This window comes from Chenopodium album, chromosome 16 (genome assembly GCF_948465745.1).
Source record: "Chenopodium album chromosome 16, dcCheAlbu1.1, whole genome shotgun sequence".
Taxonomy (NCBI): domain Eukaryota; kingdom Viridiplantae; phylum Streptophyta; class Magnoliopsida; order Caryophyllales; family Amaranthaceae; genus Chenopodium; species Chenopodium album.
In genome coordinates, this window is record NC_137849.1 from 5,551,740 (window position 1) to 5,572,876 (window position 21,137).

The 21,137-nt window shown below is 34.3% G+C and overlaps 3 protein-coding genes across 6 annotated transcripts; 1 reads left to right on the forward strand and 2 right to left on the reverse strand.

Moving 5' to 3' along the window:
* Nucleotides 1-2,201: 2,201 nt before the first annotated feature.
* On the forward strand, nucleotides 2,202-4,040 carry LOC145586162 (chlorophyll a-b binding protein CP29.2, chloroplastic-like). The gene is made up of 2 exons (XM_081642912.1): nucleotides 2,202-2,809; nucleotides 3,469-4,040. Exons 1-2 carry the CDS (start codon nucleotides 2,303-2,305, stop codon nucleotides 3,820-3,822), a joined length of 861 nt encoding a protein of 286 aa, XP_081499038.1. The 5' UTR covers nucleotides 2,202-2,302; the 3' UTR covers nucleotides 3,823-4,040.
* A 336-nt stretch (nucleotides 4,041-4,376) lies between these two features.
* On the reverse strand, nucleotides 4,377-13,606 carry LOC145586161 (carbon catabolite repressor protein 4 homolog 6-like). Its single transcript, XM_081642911.1, has 16 exons — nucleotides 13,486-13,606; nucleotides 13,045-13,411; nucleotides 11,031-11,194; nucleotides 10,536-10,601; nucleotides 9,789-9,841; nucleotides 9,531-9,612; nucleotides 9,353-9,399; nucleotides 8,746-8,827; nucleotides 8,054-8,146; nucleotides 7,943-7,975; nucleotides 7,766-7,857; nucleotides 7,057-7,676; nucleotides 6,815-6,972; nucleotides 5,940-6,025; nucleotides 5,687-5,771; nucleotides 4,377-4,722 (listed from the first exon to the last, which is right to left on the reverse strand). The coding sequence occupies exons 1-16, from the start codon at nucleotides 13,594-13,596 to the stop codon at nucleotides 4,657-4,659; spliced, it is 2,205 nt and encodes a 734-aa protein (XP_081499037.1). The 5' UTR covers nucleotides 13,597-13,606; the 3' UTR covers nucleotides 4,377-4,656.
* A 2,650-nt stretch (nucleotides 13,607-16,256) lies between these two features.
* On the reverse strand, nucleotides 16,257-20,809 carry LOC145584765 (uncharacterized). 4 transcript variants are annotated; one of them, XM_081641564.1, is made up of 7 exons: nucleotides 20,495-20,809; nucleotides 18,519-18,561; nucleotides 18,367-18,442; nucleotides 18,206-18,268; nucleotides 18,002-18,097; nucleotides 17,776-17,853; nucleotides 16,257-16,569 (listed from the first exon to the last, which is right to left on the reverse strand). In XM_081641564.1, exons 1-7 carry the CDS (start codon nucleotides 20,571-20,573, stop codon nucleotides 16,483-16,485), a joined length of 522 nt encoding a protein of 173 aa, XP_081497690.1. In that variant the 5' UTR covers nucleotides 20,574-20,809; the 3' UTR covers nucleotides 16,257-16,482. The 4 variants fall into 4 exon arrangements, with proteins under 4 accessions (XP_081497690.1, XP_081497688.1, XP_081497689.1 ...); XM_081641562.1 differs by having other exon boundaries at nucleotides 18,367-18,447; nucleotides 20,495-20,801; XM_081641563.1 differs by having other exon boundaries at nucleotides 18,355-18,442; nucleotides 20,495-20,796.
* Nucleotides 20,810-21,137: the final 328 nt, after the last annotated feature.

The following is a 21,137-nucleotide window of genomic DNA, read 5'->3' on the forward strand; positions in this document are numbered from 1 at the left end:
CATAGGATGAGCAAATTTAGAAATGATCATTGATATAGTACATTATTTTTGGTTTTTGCCCATAATATTTGCTCATGAGCATTTTTTTTTTCCTCATTGTAATGCTCTCAAGTCTCAAGGGTTTATGGCACGTTTAATTAAATGATCAACATGACACAACACATTTAGCTTAAGGAAAAAAAAACATCAATAATATATGGATTTTATGATATATCTTTATAATGGGATTATCATTTTCAGCTATAAGAATTATAACACGACAACACGACACATACCGAATACTTAAAAATGTGACATAAAACAATAAACAAACACGTGGCAAAAAATGGAGGTATAAAATCAAGTCAAGATCTTTCCATTGCCTTTACAATAATAAATCTAGTTATCTTAATTATTGGACATTGCCCAAAGTTTTTAGGGCGATCATTGGAATTCCTTAATTGTTGTTGGTGATATGATTGAAACCATTTGTGTTCATTTTAAAGTTTTTGGTAATTGTTTAATGGTGAATACGAATGCTAATCCCATAATATTTGTAGTTAAGTTAGATGTGCTCAATTATGGGCCGACCAGCTAGTCTGCCCTAAAAAATGGGCGAACTTAGACAAGCCTAAAAACACAATTTGAGTTAAAAACACGAACCCAGCCAAAAAAGATCGTTTTTGGCTTGACACTTTTTTGCGAGTTAGGGCATGACATTTCACACTAAGGTCTGGCCGATCTGAATTTTGATCACCTTTGAGTTTAGTATAATGATGAATGTGACTATGTGAGTGTTTATCCCAAAATTAGTGGTTGGTGTCTGGTTGTGGCTCTAGGTTGGCGTGACTGTATTTGGGGGGCATTTGTTGTGGTACCCAACAAACTACGGAGTATATAGAGTACCTATCTTGACCCTAAAAATTATCACGAGATAGACTTTTTTTTGTATATTACTCCTTTCGTCTCTTTTTAATCTTTACGTTTTGACATTTTTTCTGTTTATAAAAAGCTTTCAAATGTAATGATAGAATAATTGAATGTTGTTAAATTGATATATATATTTCAAATATATATGTTTAGATAAGTCAGGTTAGTTTAAATAAGTTCAAATAAATTAGATTGATTCTAATAATAAAAATTAATAGAACACAATAATTATGTAGTATATCTTTCAAAAGGAAGAAAAGCAAATGGGGAGATTGATAATAACCTAGTTTGGGTTAAAAAAATCCATCATATTATGAATTGTGATTGGAAAGTGAGGGTGTTACACCTTAGAGAGTTTAGAGTCAACATGAATCAACAAATTAAATTTGACCCTTTGACATTTCAAACGACTATGTACACATATTTATGTCCATAGTGGTCACACATCCATGTTCTTAGTGGTCATGGAAATTTATGAAAATTTTGTAAAATAAACAATTATCAAAACTCTTGGACTAAGAATAAGTCACACTAAAGAGAAGTGCCAAATCTAATTAATTTCTTTGTGAATAAAAATGGATATATGTTAAACAAAATATTGAAAAGATGAGACAATTATTATTTAGGGTGACAATCCATTATTAGCTCAATTAGGTTTTGCTTATACTCATTCTAGTTATATTTGAGTAATAAGTTATTGAATTTATATCAAGACTAGATGTAAACTTATAAGTAACAATTGAGCATGTGTTAGGTCAGTTCTGCAAAATTGTGCTTATGTGCAATTATCCACTATCAAAGATGAATAAAATTGTGGATGTCAATTGTTTTAGTTGGTTAAAGTTTTAGAATATACTATCTAAAACATGAAATTAAATCTCATCTACTACCTTCATATCTTGCAAATAATTTGAAATTGAGGTCTACATTATTGATTTATTGCCCGTATAACTCTTTGCGTTATTGCCCTTATTAAACCATTTCTACTACCTTCATTTCATAGACTACATTATTGCCTTGATGACTCTTTGAGTTTACATCAATGTCTTTATCGCTCTCTTCACAAATAAAATTGAGGATTTTTTGTTTTAAAAAGACAGCTACGCTACTAAAGTGGGCCAAGGAAAATGACATGTACATTTGCTTCAGTAATTAGATTACCAAAATCAGATAAGATAAGGCCCAAACTACCTCACCCGTTAGATAGATATTCTCCCTCCATCCAACGCCTTAAAAGTGCCCACATTAGATAGCCCATCACCCAAACATCAGAAATAAAACACCCCACCAAAAACATTTCATACCACTAAACCATACACTTCTTAGTCCTAAACTCTCAACACACCTCCCATAACCACCACCAATCCATCTAAACAACTAAATAAAATCAAACATGGCTTCGGCCTCGGCCTCGGCTGCCGCCACCTCATCTTTCATCGGGACTCGTCTTCCTGACGTGCCATCCAACTCAGGAAAGGTCACGTGCCGATTCGGTTTTGGAACCAAAAAAGTAGCCAAGAAAGCCCAGCCCAAATCAGGCTCAACATCAGACCGCCCATTGTGGTACCCTGGTGCCAAGGCCCCAGAGTATTTAGATGGGACCTTAGTGGGTGATTATGGGTTTGACCCATTTGGGCTAGGAAAGCCTGCAGAGTATTTACAATATGACTATGATGGTTTGGACCAGAACTTAGCCAAGAATTTGGCTGGTGACATTATTGGGACCCGGACCGAGTCGGAGGATGTTAAGTCCACAGCTTTGCAGCCATACAGTGAAGTTTTTGGGCTTCAGAGGTTCAGGGAGTGTGAGCTGATTCATGGCAGATGGGCTATGTTGGCTACTCTTGGTGCTCTCACTGTTGAGTGGCTTACTGGTGTCACCTGGCAAGATGCTGGCAAGGTAAGTATAATATGATTTCCTGTGTTTGTATTCATTGTTGAGAGAAGTTTCTTGCTTGGTTGTCTAAGTGATTTTACGATAGGGAAATTGTAGTATGATGAAATCTAAATTTTTTAACAGGAAATCATACTAGACACACATGTAGGATTTCAGATCAAAATGATCTTTTCAGGTTAAAGTTGCATATTACTATTGGTTCTGAAAGTTAATATAAACTCTTTTTTTTTGAAAAGTTGGTTAAAAATAAATGAAAAAAAAAAAGAAAAAAGAAAAAAGAAAAAAGAAAAAAAAGAAACAGGCAATGAAGTGAGAAAGATGGAGTGAAAGCTACAGTAGTTTAGTAAGAAAATTGCGGATATAATACTTTGTAAGAGATAATAAGTGGAAAGAGTTAAATAGTACGGTTTAAAAAAAAAATTACAGAGGTAAAAGGGGTTTGCCAAAAATAAATAAATCTAAGTACAAATGAGTTGAGCTTTGAAGACCTTAAAGTAGAAAGTGAGTTGAACTTTCAAAAATTAATAAAACACAAATACGTAGGATTAACGGGTAGCCTTTATGCCTTCTTTTTAGATTTATTTTTTTTTTTTTTTACTGTAGCACTATTGGGGAAATACTAAATTTCTCTTGACAATTTCTTCTGTGATTAAATTTTATAGGTGGAGCTGATTGAAGGATCATCATACCTTGGCCAACCACTTCCCTTTTCAATGACTACATTGATCTGGATTGAGGTGTTGGTCATCGGATACATCGAGTTCCAGAGGAATTCTGAGCTTGACCCTGAAAAGAGGCTTTACCCAGGTGGAACCTTCGACCCATTGGGTTTGGCATCTGACCCAGAAAAGAAGCCGATCCTTCAGCTGGCAGAGATCAAGCATGCCAGGCTAGCTATGGTTGGGTTCCTTGGCTTTGCTGTTCAGGCTGCTGTTACCGGTAAAGGCCCGCTTAACAACTGGGCGACTCATTTGAGCGACCCGCTCCACACTACCATCTTGGACAGGTTCCTGTAGAATGACTCTGGTTGGGGATCCTATACATTAAGCATCTTAAAGTGCCCATAATATAGGGTTCACTGAGTAGTTTCAGAAGAGCCAACTGTTATCTTGTACCAGTACTGTAAAGAGTGGATTATTGGGGCTTGAAGTAGAATGAAGAATGCATTCTCTAGACAGGTTGTATGATTATTATTGGAATATTATAAATGTAGTATCAAAGATTAACTAAACAACAGATATCACCCAAATAAAAGGGAAACAATCACTAAAACTTGTTTTCGAAAGAATCACTCGGTCCAGATAGAAGGGATCATGATTCTTTGCTTCAATGCAAAATCCTTATCAATATTAACTAAAATACAGATATTGTAACACATTTTGGAAATAATTTTTACTAGAAGCACCTTAACTAGAAGCACCCAAAAATAAGGAATACAGAATATGCTTTCCTAACATACTTCTACAAACAATCATGACTTACAACACAAAGAAATTATCATGGACAGTTAGACACAGTTGAAGAAGAGCTTTTATATCTTACGATTGGCAGTAAACAATTACAGGTAATATAATCTCATTGCCTCCACAAAAAAGGGAGGGGAGGAGATTACAAAAGTAGCAAAAAATAAAAACAAATGTACACAAGTTATTATGCATCATGTTGTAAAAAACCTAATTCTGTATTTTCTAACAATTTGAAAAGATCAGCTTTCCTTATGTGTTCCTGCAGTGCCCTTCAATCTCAATCACCACAAATGGGAAACATGTAAAGAGGATTATACTCCCAAGTCACAACAGGGAACAATTAAATGGAAGTACCAAGATGTCAGCTACTGAAGCTCAACATTTTCATCCATTTTGTTTTTCAGCGAATGCCAACTCCGAAACCAAAGCAATATGATCACTTCCCCATTTCTGATTAAAAAACCACATAAAAAAGGTATTACTATCAAATACCTGTATAAAATTCTACCTACAAGCAACTTCACCAAAGTGAGACAAACACTATAAAGATAAAATTAAAAATTATTAGATCTGTTAAGCCTGTGCTATATAGAAAGAGGAGCAGACATACCCTGCAACTAAATTCTGGCTATTGAATGGTTCAGCTCCTCCTCCCCCCACCCCCCCCCCCCCCCCCCCCCCAAAAAAAAAAAAAAAAAAAAAAGAAAAGAAAAGAGACAAGCTGCCTGTTCATGTCCAATTGTCCACCAATCCATAATGAGCTACCAAAATTCTTTTCGGATGCATGGTGGAAAAATTAGGAAGATCTTGACCTTCTATTTGTAAGGTTTATTATTTGAAGATGGAAAATGGATGAAAAATAATGGAGAAAATCCAAATTTGAAGAGCAAACTGAGAAGACACACAAGTACATGATACATCTACACTTGACTTATTCACTGAGCAACACATTTTAAGGATAAGGTCATAAGGATTAATATTTTCATGTGCGCTATTACTGCTATACTAAATAACTAATGTTGGTTGCTTCTCATAAACTGAAGTCACACTACTCACTACTGGTTCAAACTTGAAGCACTAACCTAGCAGATTTGCCATTTCAGAGATTGAATATCAACTACCAAGATCAATTTATATCTGCAATTTCATAAGCATAGCAGGAGCTATTTGGAAACAAATTGATCATATCCATCAATTTAGTGTCTGTTCTTTTCATCTGAAATCCACTATACTGAACAAATTGGAATCAACTGGCACAAACCAGAATTAATCATTGTTTTGAATGGAATTTGGGTAGCCCACATTGAAACTTATCAGTACTTACTAGCAGCCTTATCTGACCTTTATTTTCCTGGAATAATATCATTTTAAGGTGAAAAGAACAGTACAATATGAATATTGACAGAAAATATACCTTTGTTGGGAATCCCCCACTACGTTGCATTACATCTTTTCGAATTGGAGCAAGAGCTTTAGTGGTGTAAAGACCTTCAGATCGCCTGTATGCCACAGAAGCAAAATATCACTTGTACAGATTTAAATCTGAGAGCTGAAAATTATGTTCGGAACAAGACGCAGCTCAAAAGGTGAGCGAATACTACCACACAATTCTTAGCAAGTCATTAATCAAACAATAGGACAAGCAAAGGAGCAGAAGTAAAGCTCACCATATGTAATCAACAGTTCCCAGAAAACAAGTGTTATAACTAGTTACCAGTGGCTCCCCATTTGAGTCTCTTGTCCCAGAAGAATCCTAGAAAACCCAACAGAGATCATTAAAAGGTGACCTCAGACAATATCACTAATACAGAGAACACAATAAGAGCAATTGTAGCAGCAGCTTAGAATGAATCTTAATTCTTAAACTTCTCAGGGTCTGGAGAGGGCAAGACGTGTTCAAACAAACACTAAATCACTCAGCCAATTATAAGGGTAAAAATTTCATGATTTGGTTTAAAACGAAGGGTCAAAGAGCTACCTATGTCCGAATTTCAACAAACACTAAATCAATCAGCCAATTATCAGGGTAAATATTTCATGATTTTCGTTTAAAAAGAAGGTCAAAGAGCTACCTATGTCCAAATGTTGAGAATCTGACACGAGTAGAGGTAGAAGAGTCCAAGTAACATAGAGTCAAGAGCATTAGGAGACTACATTTATGAGGTGTAATATAATATTGCACAAAAGATATTTTATGTGCGAAAAATTTGGAATCCATTAAAAGCATAGAAAGAATATTATAAAAAGGTTTCTTATCAACCAAGGAAACAAGAAAATGAAGTGTTTAGTCAGCAGCATCACTTCATCAAGTGGATACATGTCACTATTTAAGAAACAGACTCTCACTATACCATAGGTAGACTATCTTGACAAAAATATTTTTAAACCAGTTCATAACTACCATATAAGCCCAAGCTAGTACACATAAATTATTCCTGCCCATGGAACAACATGAAAGCAATCACATATACCACACCTTTTCCAGATCATGTCACATGTTCATGTATTATGAATAAAGCCAAAAGCCTAAAATAAAACCTACCACCACTTCTGTGTACACGCTCCTGAGCTTTAAAGGGTGCTCAAGAATACGGCTGTTGGCATCCCCAGTAGCAGTAGCTATTTCCATTGTGGTCCACAGAGATGGATCATAATATGGTATATTCATATCAACTGTTTCAACCTCAGGGGCCAAATCACCTAAAATAGTAAAAACAGGTTATCAGAAGCTAACTTAAGTTAAAATTAACAATTAGTCTTCCACGGAGGAATTTACAATCTTACCAACATTTAATGGTTCCCCATCACCACCGTTGCTAAAATCAGACAAAGATTCCTCAAGACCTTCATGTAAATCTTCACCCTCAGAAATTTCACTAATCTCATCAAGTGATAGCTCATTAACCTTTTCAGTTATATCAAGGTTTGAAGCTGAAGGTTCATCTAATTGAGAAACGTCTGAGCTATAGTTGTTTCTAGTCTCTTTTTCCACAACATTCTTGTCAGAATTACCAGCAACAGAGGAAAATCTATCAGTATTGCCCATTAAGCTACAGTCTTCAGATATTGGAACTTCTTTAATTTCCTGCTCATTCAGTGGCAAACCAGAGATAGCAACATTTTCAGTTGAAAGCACTGAAGTAGAATCAGGACCTTTAAGAATCTCATTGAGTAACTGATCAGCATTTTCATCTGAGCTTATATCAATGTTTTTCTCAAATGAGTTTGCGGGTACATTTTGCAAAGAATCAGCAGTAGGAGGTTGCTGCAGGCTAGCAGGTGTTTGAAGTTTGTTAGATAAGCTTCCAAATCCGTTCTTATTTTCAAGGGAATTACTCTGTTTTCCGTCAATACTCTTGTTCTCAACAGTTGCTGGACTAGCGACATTACCAGCCGGCTGTTCCCTAAGAAAATGGGAAATCATTACAAATCTAAAACCAAAGAATAGAGTGCAAAATTGATTCAGCAGAATTTGAGGAGAGAGAAAAATAACCTGGGATAAGAACCATATTGTCTGGGTGGGGGACTAATTACAGCAGAGGCCTGTCCTGAAACCTTGTCTCTGTCTACTTCTGATATATCTAGCTGCCAAATCACAGATTTGATAGCTTAACAGACATTTATAGAGGGATACTAGTCATTCCAAAGAATAAAAAGGTCCCAACTTTACCTTCTGCTGAGATATGAAGTTGTACAAGGGACTCTGTCAAAAGGAAGACACTTAGTTTTATTGATAAGTGCCCCAATTTAACTTGAGAACGGAGAAAGATAAGCTGTATACCATTGGAGTGCAATTGAAATCACCACATAAGACCACAGGAGCATCATCCCACGTCTTCGATACCGCTTGAGCCCTTTCAATAAGTATCCTCACCTACATACAACAACAAAAAGACTCCAATTAGCAAGGCTGCAAGGACAAGGACATTATCCGTTTACATACACAATGGAGCGAGAAAGACCTGGTCCTTTTGACGTTTGCAATCAAATTGCAAAATTAAATCCGCTCCACACGTAACACACACACACACACACACACACACAAAATAAAAAAAGAAAAAAAAGAGAAGATTAAATTGCAGAGTGCAAACTCCAGATAAGGTGTTAATGGCAATGGCGTGCCATAAACAAACAAATTTAGATAGCCATCAAGGAAATAGAGATGCATAGTTGAACACTTGTGCAATGAGATTAGCTTGTCATGAACGATTACAATCAAGTAAGATAACAAGCAGAAGCAAGTACACACTATATATTTTAATTGGCCCTTTCTTTCTTTATTGTTTTTTATTCATATTCATAGTAGCAAGAGGGTGAAGAGGAAGCAAATCAGTTTTCTATACATCTATTACACAAGTAATATATATGACGACATAGATTGCAATAATGCCTTCACCAAAACTCTTCATACTCATACAAAATTTTGTTGCACAAAGGACCTTTAAGGGTGAACTATCAACTAATTACTGATACCTGTCCAAGCTTGATTTCTCCTCTTCTTGGATTGTAAAGCACGTGAATGTTACAAATGACGACTCTATTAGGGGATTCTGAGCTGCAGTGGTAAAATATGATTTCATTTTTTAGAGAGCAAAGTAGCAACAAAGCATATTAATAATCGATAGCCAAGAAAAGAAAAAGGAAAGTAAATGTTACGAAAGACCCCTATTAGTTTTTCCATGTAGATATACACCTCCAATAATTCACAACTATAGTTAGTCTACTAGCTCAATGTTTTGACATGATATCCTAGCTAGTTACTATGCCTATCTTACAAAAGCTCAGTAAATAGAAAGATTAAAAAATTAAGGAAAACCTGATTCTAATAATCCAACCTTTTGTCGGTTAACCGAAAATAATCTTACCTTTCAATAATAATCTAACCTTTAAGGGGTATTATCTTATAAAAAACCTTACCGGTAAAGTACCCTTTGTAGGAGATCATTTATACACGTGTCACTTCTGATTGGTTTAAATTTTTTAATCATTAATTTTAAGATTTTTAATTTTTTAATTCTAAAAATTAAAATTAACAAAAAATAACAGCACAAAACGAATGATATTTTTAAACAAGCATTACCTTGTTGATGATGCCATCTGAGTTCCATTCTGATTTGGACTTAATGACTGTAAAATGAAAAGATTATTTAAGAACGCATTTTAACATGGGCATGCTGAACAAAATATTAAGGTTGACACTTCTTTTTTTATCTACATAACTTCGGAGAAGGAAGAAAGATTCAAGATCAGCAGCATACCTCTAGAACACAAATTTGAGCAACATTATCCCGCATTCCATGTTTATTATACTCAATGCACTCTTCATACATCAACCTGAACCTAAACCCATGAATTTCAAACAAATGTCACAAGATATCCCACTCAAAGACACATTTTTCTTGGCCAGAAACGCACAACATCAACATGAACAACAAAAAATGCAGCAAAATGATAGCTAAATGAAGGTGGCATCATCACTTACAAGTTAAAGCATTAGGCTTTTAAAGACTCCTTACCTTGTAGTTCGCCAAAAGATAGCACACCCATCAATTGGATCACCAGTTCGCATCTGGTATATTTGGCAAATAATTAGGCCTCATCAGCATTTTCAACATACATCTGCATCAAACTTCAACCATTCCATGGAATTATACAAACAACAGTATTCAAGCCCCAGGGATCTACTTAAGCATAAAGAATAGCTTGACCCTTTGGAAACTAAGAATTAACACCGGCTCAAATCCGTACACAAGTGCTTAATATATGTAGCTTAAATTCTTAAACTTCTCCATGAACAGCAGCATAGGTACATCAATTGAAAGCAACACATTAGTTTCGCAAGCTTAGAAACTTAATAATGGACTAAATAGTTTATCCTCCTTACCTCCTATAGTGCTTTAACACCATAAAAGGTAGCACAAATTTAAAAGACAACATGCAGCAGAAGTTAATACTCAATTACTCACCATCATTTTCCTAGAAAAGTAAAAACCTAAGGAGCTATGAATTATGATGTCAACGTGCATAATAGAAGTGCAGAGGAAAGGACAACATATTCTCTCTCTTAATTATTAGCCTATTCAAACAAATGAATTTTTTTTTTCCCAACCTTTCAAGTGAAGAATAAAACTGTGTATCGAAACAATAAGGTATTTATTACTAGAAAATATCTCTCTTTTTAATGATGATAAACTCAAAGAGAAAGCAAAAACAGCAATCAATAATCCATAAATCAATAATGAGGTGCTTATGTTAACCACAACCTTCCAAATTCCACTGTACCCACGACGCCCCAAGTCCTCCTCCAAGTCATGAAATTTGTCAACTTCCTGAAAATGGATCATAAGCTTCTCAGTCTCAAAGTTGAAAGCAATATCAATAACAGTTATTAGGATTGCTGTATGGTGGTAGCTGGGAACAACAAAGTATCACATGCCTAACATGGGGAAAAAAAAAAAAAAAAAAAAAAAGAAGGTATTTTTATAGAGTAAAAACTAGCTATGGCATAAGGAAGCAAATTGACCAATAAGCCATGACACATGAAAAATAATAATATTAGACAGAACGAGACAAAGGGTGGATAATAAACAGCAGCAGAAAACAAAGATAGTACAAAGCAGTAGTATAAAGAACAATGACAAACAGGAAGAAAAGTTTAAGCAGCTCAAATACAAACATGCGAATCAATTAAAAAAGGAAGCTCCCGTTGATCATAAAACACAATAGCTATAGCTTAGTAAAGACAGAAGGGAAGGGACCTGAAAGCACATAATGTCAGGTGACCACAACTGAAGCTCAAAAAGTATCTTGCCCTTCCGCCACTCCCAATTCATAAAATAGCGTCGGATGTGAAAGTACAGCTTCCGATGGCTATTAGCAAGGTAATCAGCAAGTATATTATACGAGAGAACAACAAACCGTTCTGCAAAAATATAAATAAATTAGGTCGGCTGTACTAACATTGATTCACAAACCATGCAGATGTTTCTAAGTCTTTTACAAGAAGCCCAAAGAACATAATGGCAATAAATACAAACTTTAATTACTTAGTGAATATGCTAAAATGGAAAAGAAGGCTGTCAATAACAAACTTCAAGATCGAACTTCCAGAGAATGTTTTGTAAACATATCAAAGGTAACCAAAGACCAGTATACGCAAAAAGAAATGTGCAACCACTCTACTCATTTAGCTTTTCAAACATCTATCTATAATATTATTAAAACCCAAGGGATTAACATGTTGATGACATGTGTCATACTTTGTCATCATAACATTTATGACATAGCGCCACATAGATTATGACATGACAACACAATACTATTTGGATTAGATTTGAACCATAGCATCCCTTGAAAGTCCCAACTTTTCATTACCACTATTCTGCAATTAATATCACTTTATTACTTAATTAACATTCTTACATGAATTGTACCTTTTTATTAAGCATTATATGTAATTCCCTACTTAATAGTAAAACAAATACTACTGCAACTCTCTTTTTATCCCCAACTAATTTTACCATTTTTATTTTATTATTTAAACTTAAGGTATTAGTTCCAAAATATTTTTTAAACTCAAGGTTCTTTCAAAAAAAAAAATAAATTAAACTCAAGGTAATTTTTTTCATTTTGTATTTAAATATAACCGGGGTATTGCCCGGCCCCAAACTAGTTTTCTAATCAATTATGCTCTACTCCAGACACCCATGCGTCGAGGTGGTCAGTAGTAGTAATAAAAATATAATACATGTCATTAAGGACAATAACTACGATTCAAATATCTATAATCACATACCCATAAGCAAACATTTTTTATTCACTAATCCTACATAAATTTTTGGCAAAAGGCAACAGAAAAAGCCTGAGATCAGAATTCAATTAGTCAACTTCTTTAGCACATGGTACTGATGTTTAGATAAGGCTCAAAGATTCCAGAAATCTAGAGATCTTCATTTTCCTCCCTTTGGTTTTTTAATCTTCCTCTCTCAATTAATATCCCCATAATAATTGATGCAAAAAATTCATTATTAGTTTGCACAATTTATTAACTTGTTCCAATGTTACACATTTGAAAGTTTTTCCCACTAGTAAAAATTGGTTTATCTAACTCAGGGAACTAAGCAATACCACAATGTTCTTATTTAACCCCCAAAATAATGACAATAAAGAAAATTAAAAGGAACATAGGGGTAGATAATGCATTGGTACGTATGAAATGAAAAATGTTGCAAATAAAAGAAACCAACGAAGTACTTTCTAGGCAAAGCTTACAACTTCAAGCCCAATTCCCTTGTTCTTTCCCTCAACAGACACAAGGTGCCCTATATACACCAAGTGTAACATGCAGATGCTACACCCCACACTCAATCACTCACTACTTTGTTAATTGGGAATTTAGGAGAATGTAAGCAATCCAAACGAGTAAATGTGCAAAACATTAACCTCGGTCGTATAGTACGCCCACATGTATAATCAACATTAACCTTGGTTGTACAATACGCCATGTATAATCAAAATTGCTCCCCTCTTGTACCTTTTTTCTCAGTTACGATTCTAATAATTATTAACAGTAATCTTTTGATTCAAACTCAAACAAAGCATTACCAAACCTTTTTTTTTAATATTTATTTAATAAAGAATTTAGCTTTGCAAACTTTTTTTTACAAAATTCATAAATTCCCGCCATTCATTTCATCACAATCACCCTAATTACAAAAAAAAGATGAACTACTAGTAATAACAATAAAAATATATGAATAATAGTGAAATTACCAGAATTAGGAGGGGGAGGAACCTTTGCCAACTCCCAAACCCGATGATCATCCGGCTTCGGCCGCTGAACCCTAGCTCCTAATTGCTGATTATGCGGCCGATTAAACGACGACGTTCTACCTCTATAATTACCACCACCACGATTATTCGGCGAAGAATTATAATCATAATAACAATTATTATAATTATTGCGATTGTAATTGTAATTGAAGCTATTAATTGGGCGAAAATCAGCATTTCGCTGAAAAGACGAGTTCGAGTCACGAACAGATTGAACATGAGCGTCGCCGGAGACGGCGGTCGGGTGGTCGGAGAAGTACCGGCGACCTCGACCACGACCTCGACCTTGACTTCGACCTCCTCTGAACTGCAATGGAGGAGAGAGAAAGTGAGATGGTGAAGAAGATGAGAGAGAAAGAGAGAGGAGAGAGAAAGCTGTACCGGAGGTCGGATGGCGGCAGACATGGCAGTGGCGGTGGCGGTGGAGGTGAGTGGAGTGTCGACGATGGCGGTGGCGATACGGTGAAGAGAGAATGAAGAGGATTGTCGCATTTTATATCGTTGGTTAACTATATGAGATTTTTAATTGTTCATGCACTTATATTGTATAGTTTCAACTCTTTAAAATTTTACTCACTTTTCTTTTCAAATTTCTCATTTTATTTTAGGATTTTACCTTCTCTAATCTTGGATTTTAACATCTAATTAGAGAAATTTATTTTTCAATTTACAAAGTAAAAGATTTTTAAATGGTAGATATATATAATTTTTTTTAATATGCAGATTTGCTATTAGATTATACAGAGCATGATACACATCTATATCTATACTTATATATTAAAAAGCGTTCCTAAAAACGTTTATGTGTCATGTGTGCCACGTCACTACTCAATATATCTTATGGAATCGCGCCATGTCACCACTCAATAATCCATGGCAATGTTAATTAAAAACGCATATAAAGAGGTTTGAACTGCTAACCTCATGGAGGAAACACCACATGCCTTACCATCTTAACTACCAATTATTTATGATCTATTCTTCCACATAAATGTATTTAAATGCAGAATACAAAATTGCATCGATCCAAACTCAAAAACAAAGAGACATATATTATTCTTTATATTCTCTTCAATATTCAACATTACATTCCAAATTAGTAATACTTTAAACACTTTATTAAAAAAAAAAACGAAAAGAAATTACTCAAAGTAACATCCCGGGACAACGCCCGGGTGACACACTAGTTATAGTATGAAAGAAATGCGCGAATTAGAGTAAACATTTATTGAAGAATGAGGAGCAATGATAAGAATTTGTGATCTATAGAACATGGGGACCATGGAGGTGATAGTTTGTTTATGATTATGTGTTTCTTTAATTTGAATTGGATATAATTTTGAGAGTAAGGTGTGCATCATGCACTCACATGTACGATCTTATTTGCGTATGTTGTAAATTTAATCCACTGAATATTTATTGTTAGCGATCAAAGCATTGAATTATATGAGTACTTTGTATAAAATATGATAGTATTTGCCAATACTTGCCTTGGCCATAAACATGGTAAGGTCAAGTTTACATAACTCTAAAGAGAGGTGAAAGTATTAAACTCATAACCATATTCTAGTGTCTAGTCTATATCTCCTAATACTACTACTTCTATTGTGGTTAATGGTTAACCATGATATTTTCGACAAAATAACCTATCAATAATAATAATAATAACATAATAGTAAAACAGACACCAGGAATGACACGTGTCAATTCCTGGTGTAGTTTTTTTCCTCTAAAAAAACGCTTTCCTTTTCTAATTTGCTAAAATCTTCTTTGAGAAGTTTGGTATAATATAACTATCCTAATATTATTTCAAATATTTTATACGTATTTTTTATATATAGTTACTTCGTATAATATATTCCTTTTAGTTATTACTCCGTTTTCCATAAATATTACGGAGTACTCTGTATCAAAAATCTTTAATACAGCATAATTTTTTTCATTCAATTGATTAATATAATTTAAAATGACGAATCTATTAATAATAGATTTGTACTACACAAATTATTATTAAATGAGAATTTTGATTTTGTTTTTAATACTTTAATTGGTTTCTCACCTAATTCTAATACGAATAGTCTAATAAAAATATGAAGGGAGTTTAACAACATAGCATAACATTATAAACACTTTATCTATACATGTAATAATGTAAGATAATTTGATTAAATTATTTATATTTGTATCTCCAATACTTTCATATATTATCATAATTTAGGGAAAAAATTGACTAAATATCAAAACGGGGTTATCATTCCTGCCCATTAAGTGTAATACACAATTTTAAATACTCATATGGTCTAACATGTAGTCATGTAGATGTAATTTTAATATACTCATTTGTCTAACTGACTCTTTCGTTATATTTCATGTTTCACTTCATATATATTTTATCTATGCTATTTTTTAATATATATTTTTTTTTCTTTTATTAATTAAATTTAGTGAAATAACCGTGCATGACACGGGACCCAATCTAGTTCATTCTAAGACAATGTTTAAACTCTCAACGCATTACTTAGTGCTTCCTACCATGTTTTGAAAACCATGTCTCTACCATGGCATCACTTTCACAAACTTAGGTTTTCTCTAGTATTCCATGCATCGACTATCATTATAAAAGAAATGTGTTCTATGTCTCAAACTATCGAACAACCATAGATAAAATCTATACAAGTTTTACACTACTCAATTTTCTAATCTTATAGCTATCATCGCCTCATCAAATGCATCAACTACTGAAAAGGTAGCATGTAAAAAGGCATGTTACTTTCGTAATTTCTGAGGACTTTCACAATAAATCTATGCTTGTTGCACTCATAATTTCTGAGCTGAGGGCTTCCACAATAAACCAACTTACTACTTCATTTTAAGACTAAATGGAACAGTAGCTTGATTTCAAAGCTCACAAAACGGAACAAGAGCTGAAGAGCTTAATTTTGAAGCTCGAAAAGACTTTCAAGGCAAGCCTCTAATAACGGTTTAGTATTGAATTTAAAGAATCTACTTATTTGGTCTTCAGAACCCTTGACATGTAAATCAAACTCGTCATCTGATTTGCTTCCATATTTATCCTTAATAAAGCGCTTGAGCAAATACATTTACATACAAGCTAGAGGATGGATACAATAATAGCAAATACTTGAAGAGGATTAGAGGAAGCCAAGCCCACACTATTGCTTTATTCACAAGGGTAACAATTTACAAGTATAATTAAGCAGAACAAGTAAAACAGTTTGGACCTTTTATGTACAAAATTACAAATTCTGAAGGTGAGACAACACTGTAATACCATGCTTTGTTGAAGGTTGACAAGGAGGTAATCACTTGGCAGCAATTATGTGCCACCATATGTCTCGACTCTCTCAAGAGGGTTGTTCAATAAGCCATACCACCGGAGAAGCTGTCTCCATCATGATGTAGACTCTCAGTGAGCCAGTAACCATCCCAGGAACCACCAAGCCTCTGCTCATCAAGATAGTTTTATCAAAAATGTGCAAAACAGGACTGAAAAAGAGAAAAATCAGCAATTGACATAACTGAAAGACTTAAAAGATAAAGTAATAAACTCATGTCTGATACTTTCTGTTATTATTTTCAAACAATTAGCGGAAAATTTGCACAGCATCCCAGCTGCCTATCTCAGGAGAACTGCCTGAACGGTGAGGAATTGAACCCAGAAATCAAATTTAGAAATTAGGATGTGCTCCTCTGAGCCACCGCATTCTCCTAAATTTTCATCTTTACATAATCAGTAAGAATATTTATCTATCACTTTACAGAGATCCCAATATTCCCAACCGAACTAATCCATGCAGATCACTGCAAGTCAGTTGTCCAGCCTAATAACTGTCTAAGAATTATACACAATTTTTACAATACAGTTGCATTATGGTTAGTTAACTCCTTGATTAAAACACCAATCTAGCTTGTCATTGTGACAATGTCCTACTGGAGTCGGGAGACACTTCCCTCAGATGAATAGAAAAATAACAAAATCAAAATTAAATATTCAGCAAAGGCACATAACATATACAAATAATCATCTTCTGTCTGAGGGCCTGAGGAGTACATGCAGAAAGCTAGCAAACAGCAATGCCCCTAGAAAGGAACTACATTTCCAATCATTGTACTACGTATGTTATTTTATTTCATTGATGTCGGAAGGTGATCAAAGGTCGAATTTTTCAATTCTGACCTGTTTTGATTATATCAAAGATTAAGTATTCCTGCATTTCATTCCCTTTACATATAATTGACGATTTCCCATGTTCATATAATCATATAAGGCCTTAATTTTCGATAATTTTATGTTTATGCTCATATATAGAAATCTACGGAGTAGCAATCAGCACTGTCCCTATAATAGGAACTGCCTTTTTTATGTTTTTATTTAATTCAATTCTGTTACCAGTGCAAAAGGTCAAATTCCTCAAATACGACCTGTTTTGATAATGATCAAAGAGGAAAATCAGATATTTAGTTTCCACTCCTTTATATACAAAACGAGGGAATCTCATGTTCATATAAAATAGAAATCCAAACTTATGATGGTTTGTTTAGCTAGATTATCCTGCCAGATTAGTGAAGGATGATGCAGAAAGCTAGAAATATGAATTAAGAGAACAGATACCACAAAAGAAAAGAGGTAGTAGTGATGAAACATCAAACCTGCACCATGGTAAATTCAAATATCTCTTCTTCAGCTGGACGAGCTCCTTGCACCCAAACTCGTTGCTTGAAGCGATTCTGTGCCACAATAAAACCAATGAAGTTTAGAAGCTATAACAACATTAAATTACAGGATCAGACTTTCAAATAGCAAATATCCCTAGCTGAATAAAGCAAAAATAACCAAGATGCAATTCTTGGTATATAATGGATTTTCCAAGATTACCTCCTTAACCAATAAGCTGCTCAATATTTTCCTTTCCTTGTGGCCAAGCAACACTCGGTAGCTGGAATGGTGAAAAATTCGCCTGAAGCGTTCAAACTGCAGGAGACACAGAAAACTCAAATGCATGTTATTCTGCAAATGTGCATCATTAAAAAAATAATGAACTTAAGCTTGGATGACGAGTTATTCAGGGAATTTACAGACCTGCCCTAAATCAAAGTGTGGTCCGAAATAAGTAGATCTTTCAAAAGGATCAAATCCAGCAAACTGTAGATAGCAAAGAAAAATAAATGTCACAAAATAAGAAGGATAGCACACTGAAAAAGTGAAGCCCATCAGTATGGAAATTTTACCCTATACATAACCTCAATCCCATAATCTTGACGAGGTTGATCATTGTACTTCAGGGCATCTAGCTGCTGACTAACAGCTTCCTCTGCACTAAACTATATGGAATATTAAAATAGATTTTATAACGAATTAGAGGAAGACAACAAACTCTGTAGAATTTTATTACATGTAGAGTTGGACCGAAAGGCTTCTTCTTGCGAGCTTCAAGCCTACACAAGCATGATTTCAGTGAAAGAAGTTAGTAAGCAGGTCTAGCTTCAGGCTGACACAAATTTAAAAAAAAGGAGGTAATATTCAATCAAAAATTTCAGTAAAATAAAAAAAAAAATCCATGAGTTTCAAGACTCAAGCCATGACCATCATCATGAACACTTTCCAAGTTTCCAAAATATAAGTCCTTATTTAACCGATGCAAGTGAAAGAATGACTGGACCAAAAACAAGTTGCAAGTCACCAATGCAAAATGGATTTTTTGACATTAGCAAGGAATGATACAATTTACCAAAATACAAAAGGAGTTTGCTTTCTATTCTTCATTGTACCCGGAAAATCGTTGAGAGTTACAAATACTTTGTGATAGTGGATCCTTTAATTCACTCTAGACATATGATCTGAAATCAAATTGGTGACCTTTTTGGCTCTAAAACAACCACTGGATTCACTCATATAAGCTACTGAAGTGGCCTAAGAGGATAAACACTCTTTGGAAAGTCAAGTAATTGTTAAGGCATAAGGGTAGTATAAAACTCGGAGGGGTCAGGCAAAGCTACTTTTTTGCGAATTTGATATTTTCTTTGGAAGTTTTTGGAGGTCTCGGTTCAAGACTGATAGAGCACCTTTACCAAGAGGGGTCATTTGTAGAAGTTATCAAGGGTTGGCTAGAAATTCACAGATTTTCTTGTATACAATGAATTGATCTTGACCATTTAGTTGTCATCTAAGGCCATTACTAGAAGTTATCAAGGGTTTTTAACTTATGCACTATTGCTTCCTTATATAAAGAGCTCTTTTAGATTATATTATGGAACTTTGGATGGATTATGAGTATATGAGATTTTCTCTCCATTTGGACTCTATGGCAAACCTTAATCTTTGTTGTTGAGATGACTAAATGAGTGATATAAACATTATATTCTTCAACCTTTGTGATTGTAAAAAAAAAAAATTAACTGGTTTGCTTGTTAATTCCTTGTTTTTTCCTCAAAACATAAAAATCCAAAAACAGCTTCTTCGAAATTGAGAGAATTACGGAGTATGATGTATTGAACGTTTGGGGTGATGATTACAGATCAGTCTATGCTTAATTTATACAGTGGTTTGTAATACAAAGTCTAGGGAGAGGTGGGTTCAGAGAATTATTGCTCAAAAGAATTATAGCACATAAGTTTGGGGTTTTCCTTTAAGGGTGCATACATTTGAATCACCCCCTTACACAGCTTAGAGTGGGAGCCTCTTTAGAGACTTTCGGGTAATGTTATACCTATTAGGGCCTATTAGCATGAAAATGAAAACCCGACCTGCAATGACACTATATTTTTTTTACATGCAAATATTCCTAATAATAGCCTATTTGACTCCGACTAATACAGATTCAAGTTGCGTCCCCAAGTCTCAAACTTGACCTTGGTGAAGCTAGAACAACTCCTTACTATCTGATTCAAACAATCATTGTTAGTCCATCGTAAACACTAGGAAGGTCCAAATATGTCATTTTGTTCGGTTAACACAATGATGGACACATTACGAGCCACAATAAGCACTTACGTACATGGGTTACCAACTAAACTAGCTTACACGTCCAAAAGAGTATACCTTTAATTAATTATAAAGTAGTCAAAAGTAACATACTTAATCAAAATTAAATCAAATTGAAGAATCAGCTAAACAACTTAAAACTCAACTTTTCCATTTATTAGAATCCTTTTTTGGACCAAAACTACCCTATATAAGCTTTCTCAGGTAGGGCAATGATGTAAACGAAATTTATACATAACTATGTTTTGGGTACCACCTCAAAGACGTTATCAACTAAGCTAGCGAGTATGCACACGAATCAAATCATTAATCACTAGATAACAGTTGTAACAATAACAAATTACATAAATTAAATATATTAAATAAATGAATTAAGATTAAAATTACCAATCAGCAGAGAGAAAATCAGGGATATCAGCAGAAGCCCTGAAACGGGAAGAAGCCCGCCTATGTTGCAGTTGTCCATTAAAGGATTTGGAAAAGAGTGTCAGAGATTGAGGACTTGCTAAAGATGAACTAAACGACATCGTTTTTATCTTCTTCTTCACTGAATTTGATTATCTTTTTCTGGGTTTTCTGGGTTCAAGATTATGGGAAAAAAATTTGATCAAATTATATGAAAATTGTTGAATGGTTTGTATTTGTAATACTGGGTTTTGGTCCAATTTTTGTGGGCTGCTTTTGATGTTAAGACCGTTGGATCAAGATGATTGGATGAGCATCCGACGTGGCAATAGTCGTACTAGAGTGTTGTTTTAGATACGTGAACAGAATAAGTATTGATTAGTGACAAATTTGCCCATGATAAGAGTCATTTATAAGACTCCAACAAAAAGAGAAGAGGGCAAATCTACGATGTCAATTTGAGTGGTTGGGTTGAGTCGAGCACGATTTAATATAGTCTGGATAGGTTCAATGTTGGTTGAGATCAACTTATATCATGTCTAGATCTTTTTGAGTTTATGTAATATTCAGGTTGGTTTAATTTGAGTTTGGATTGAGTCAGTTTGAGAGTTTTCTAATGTAACAA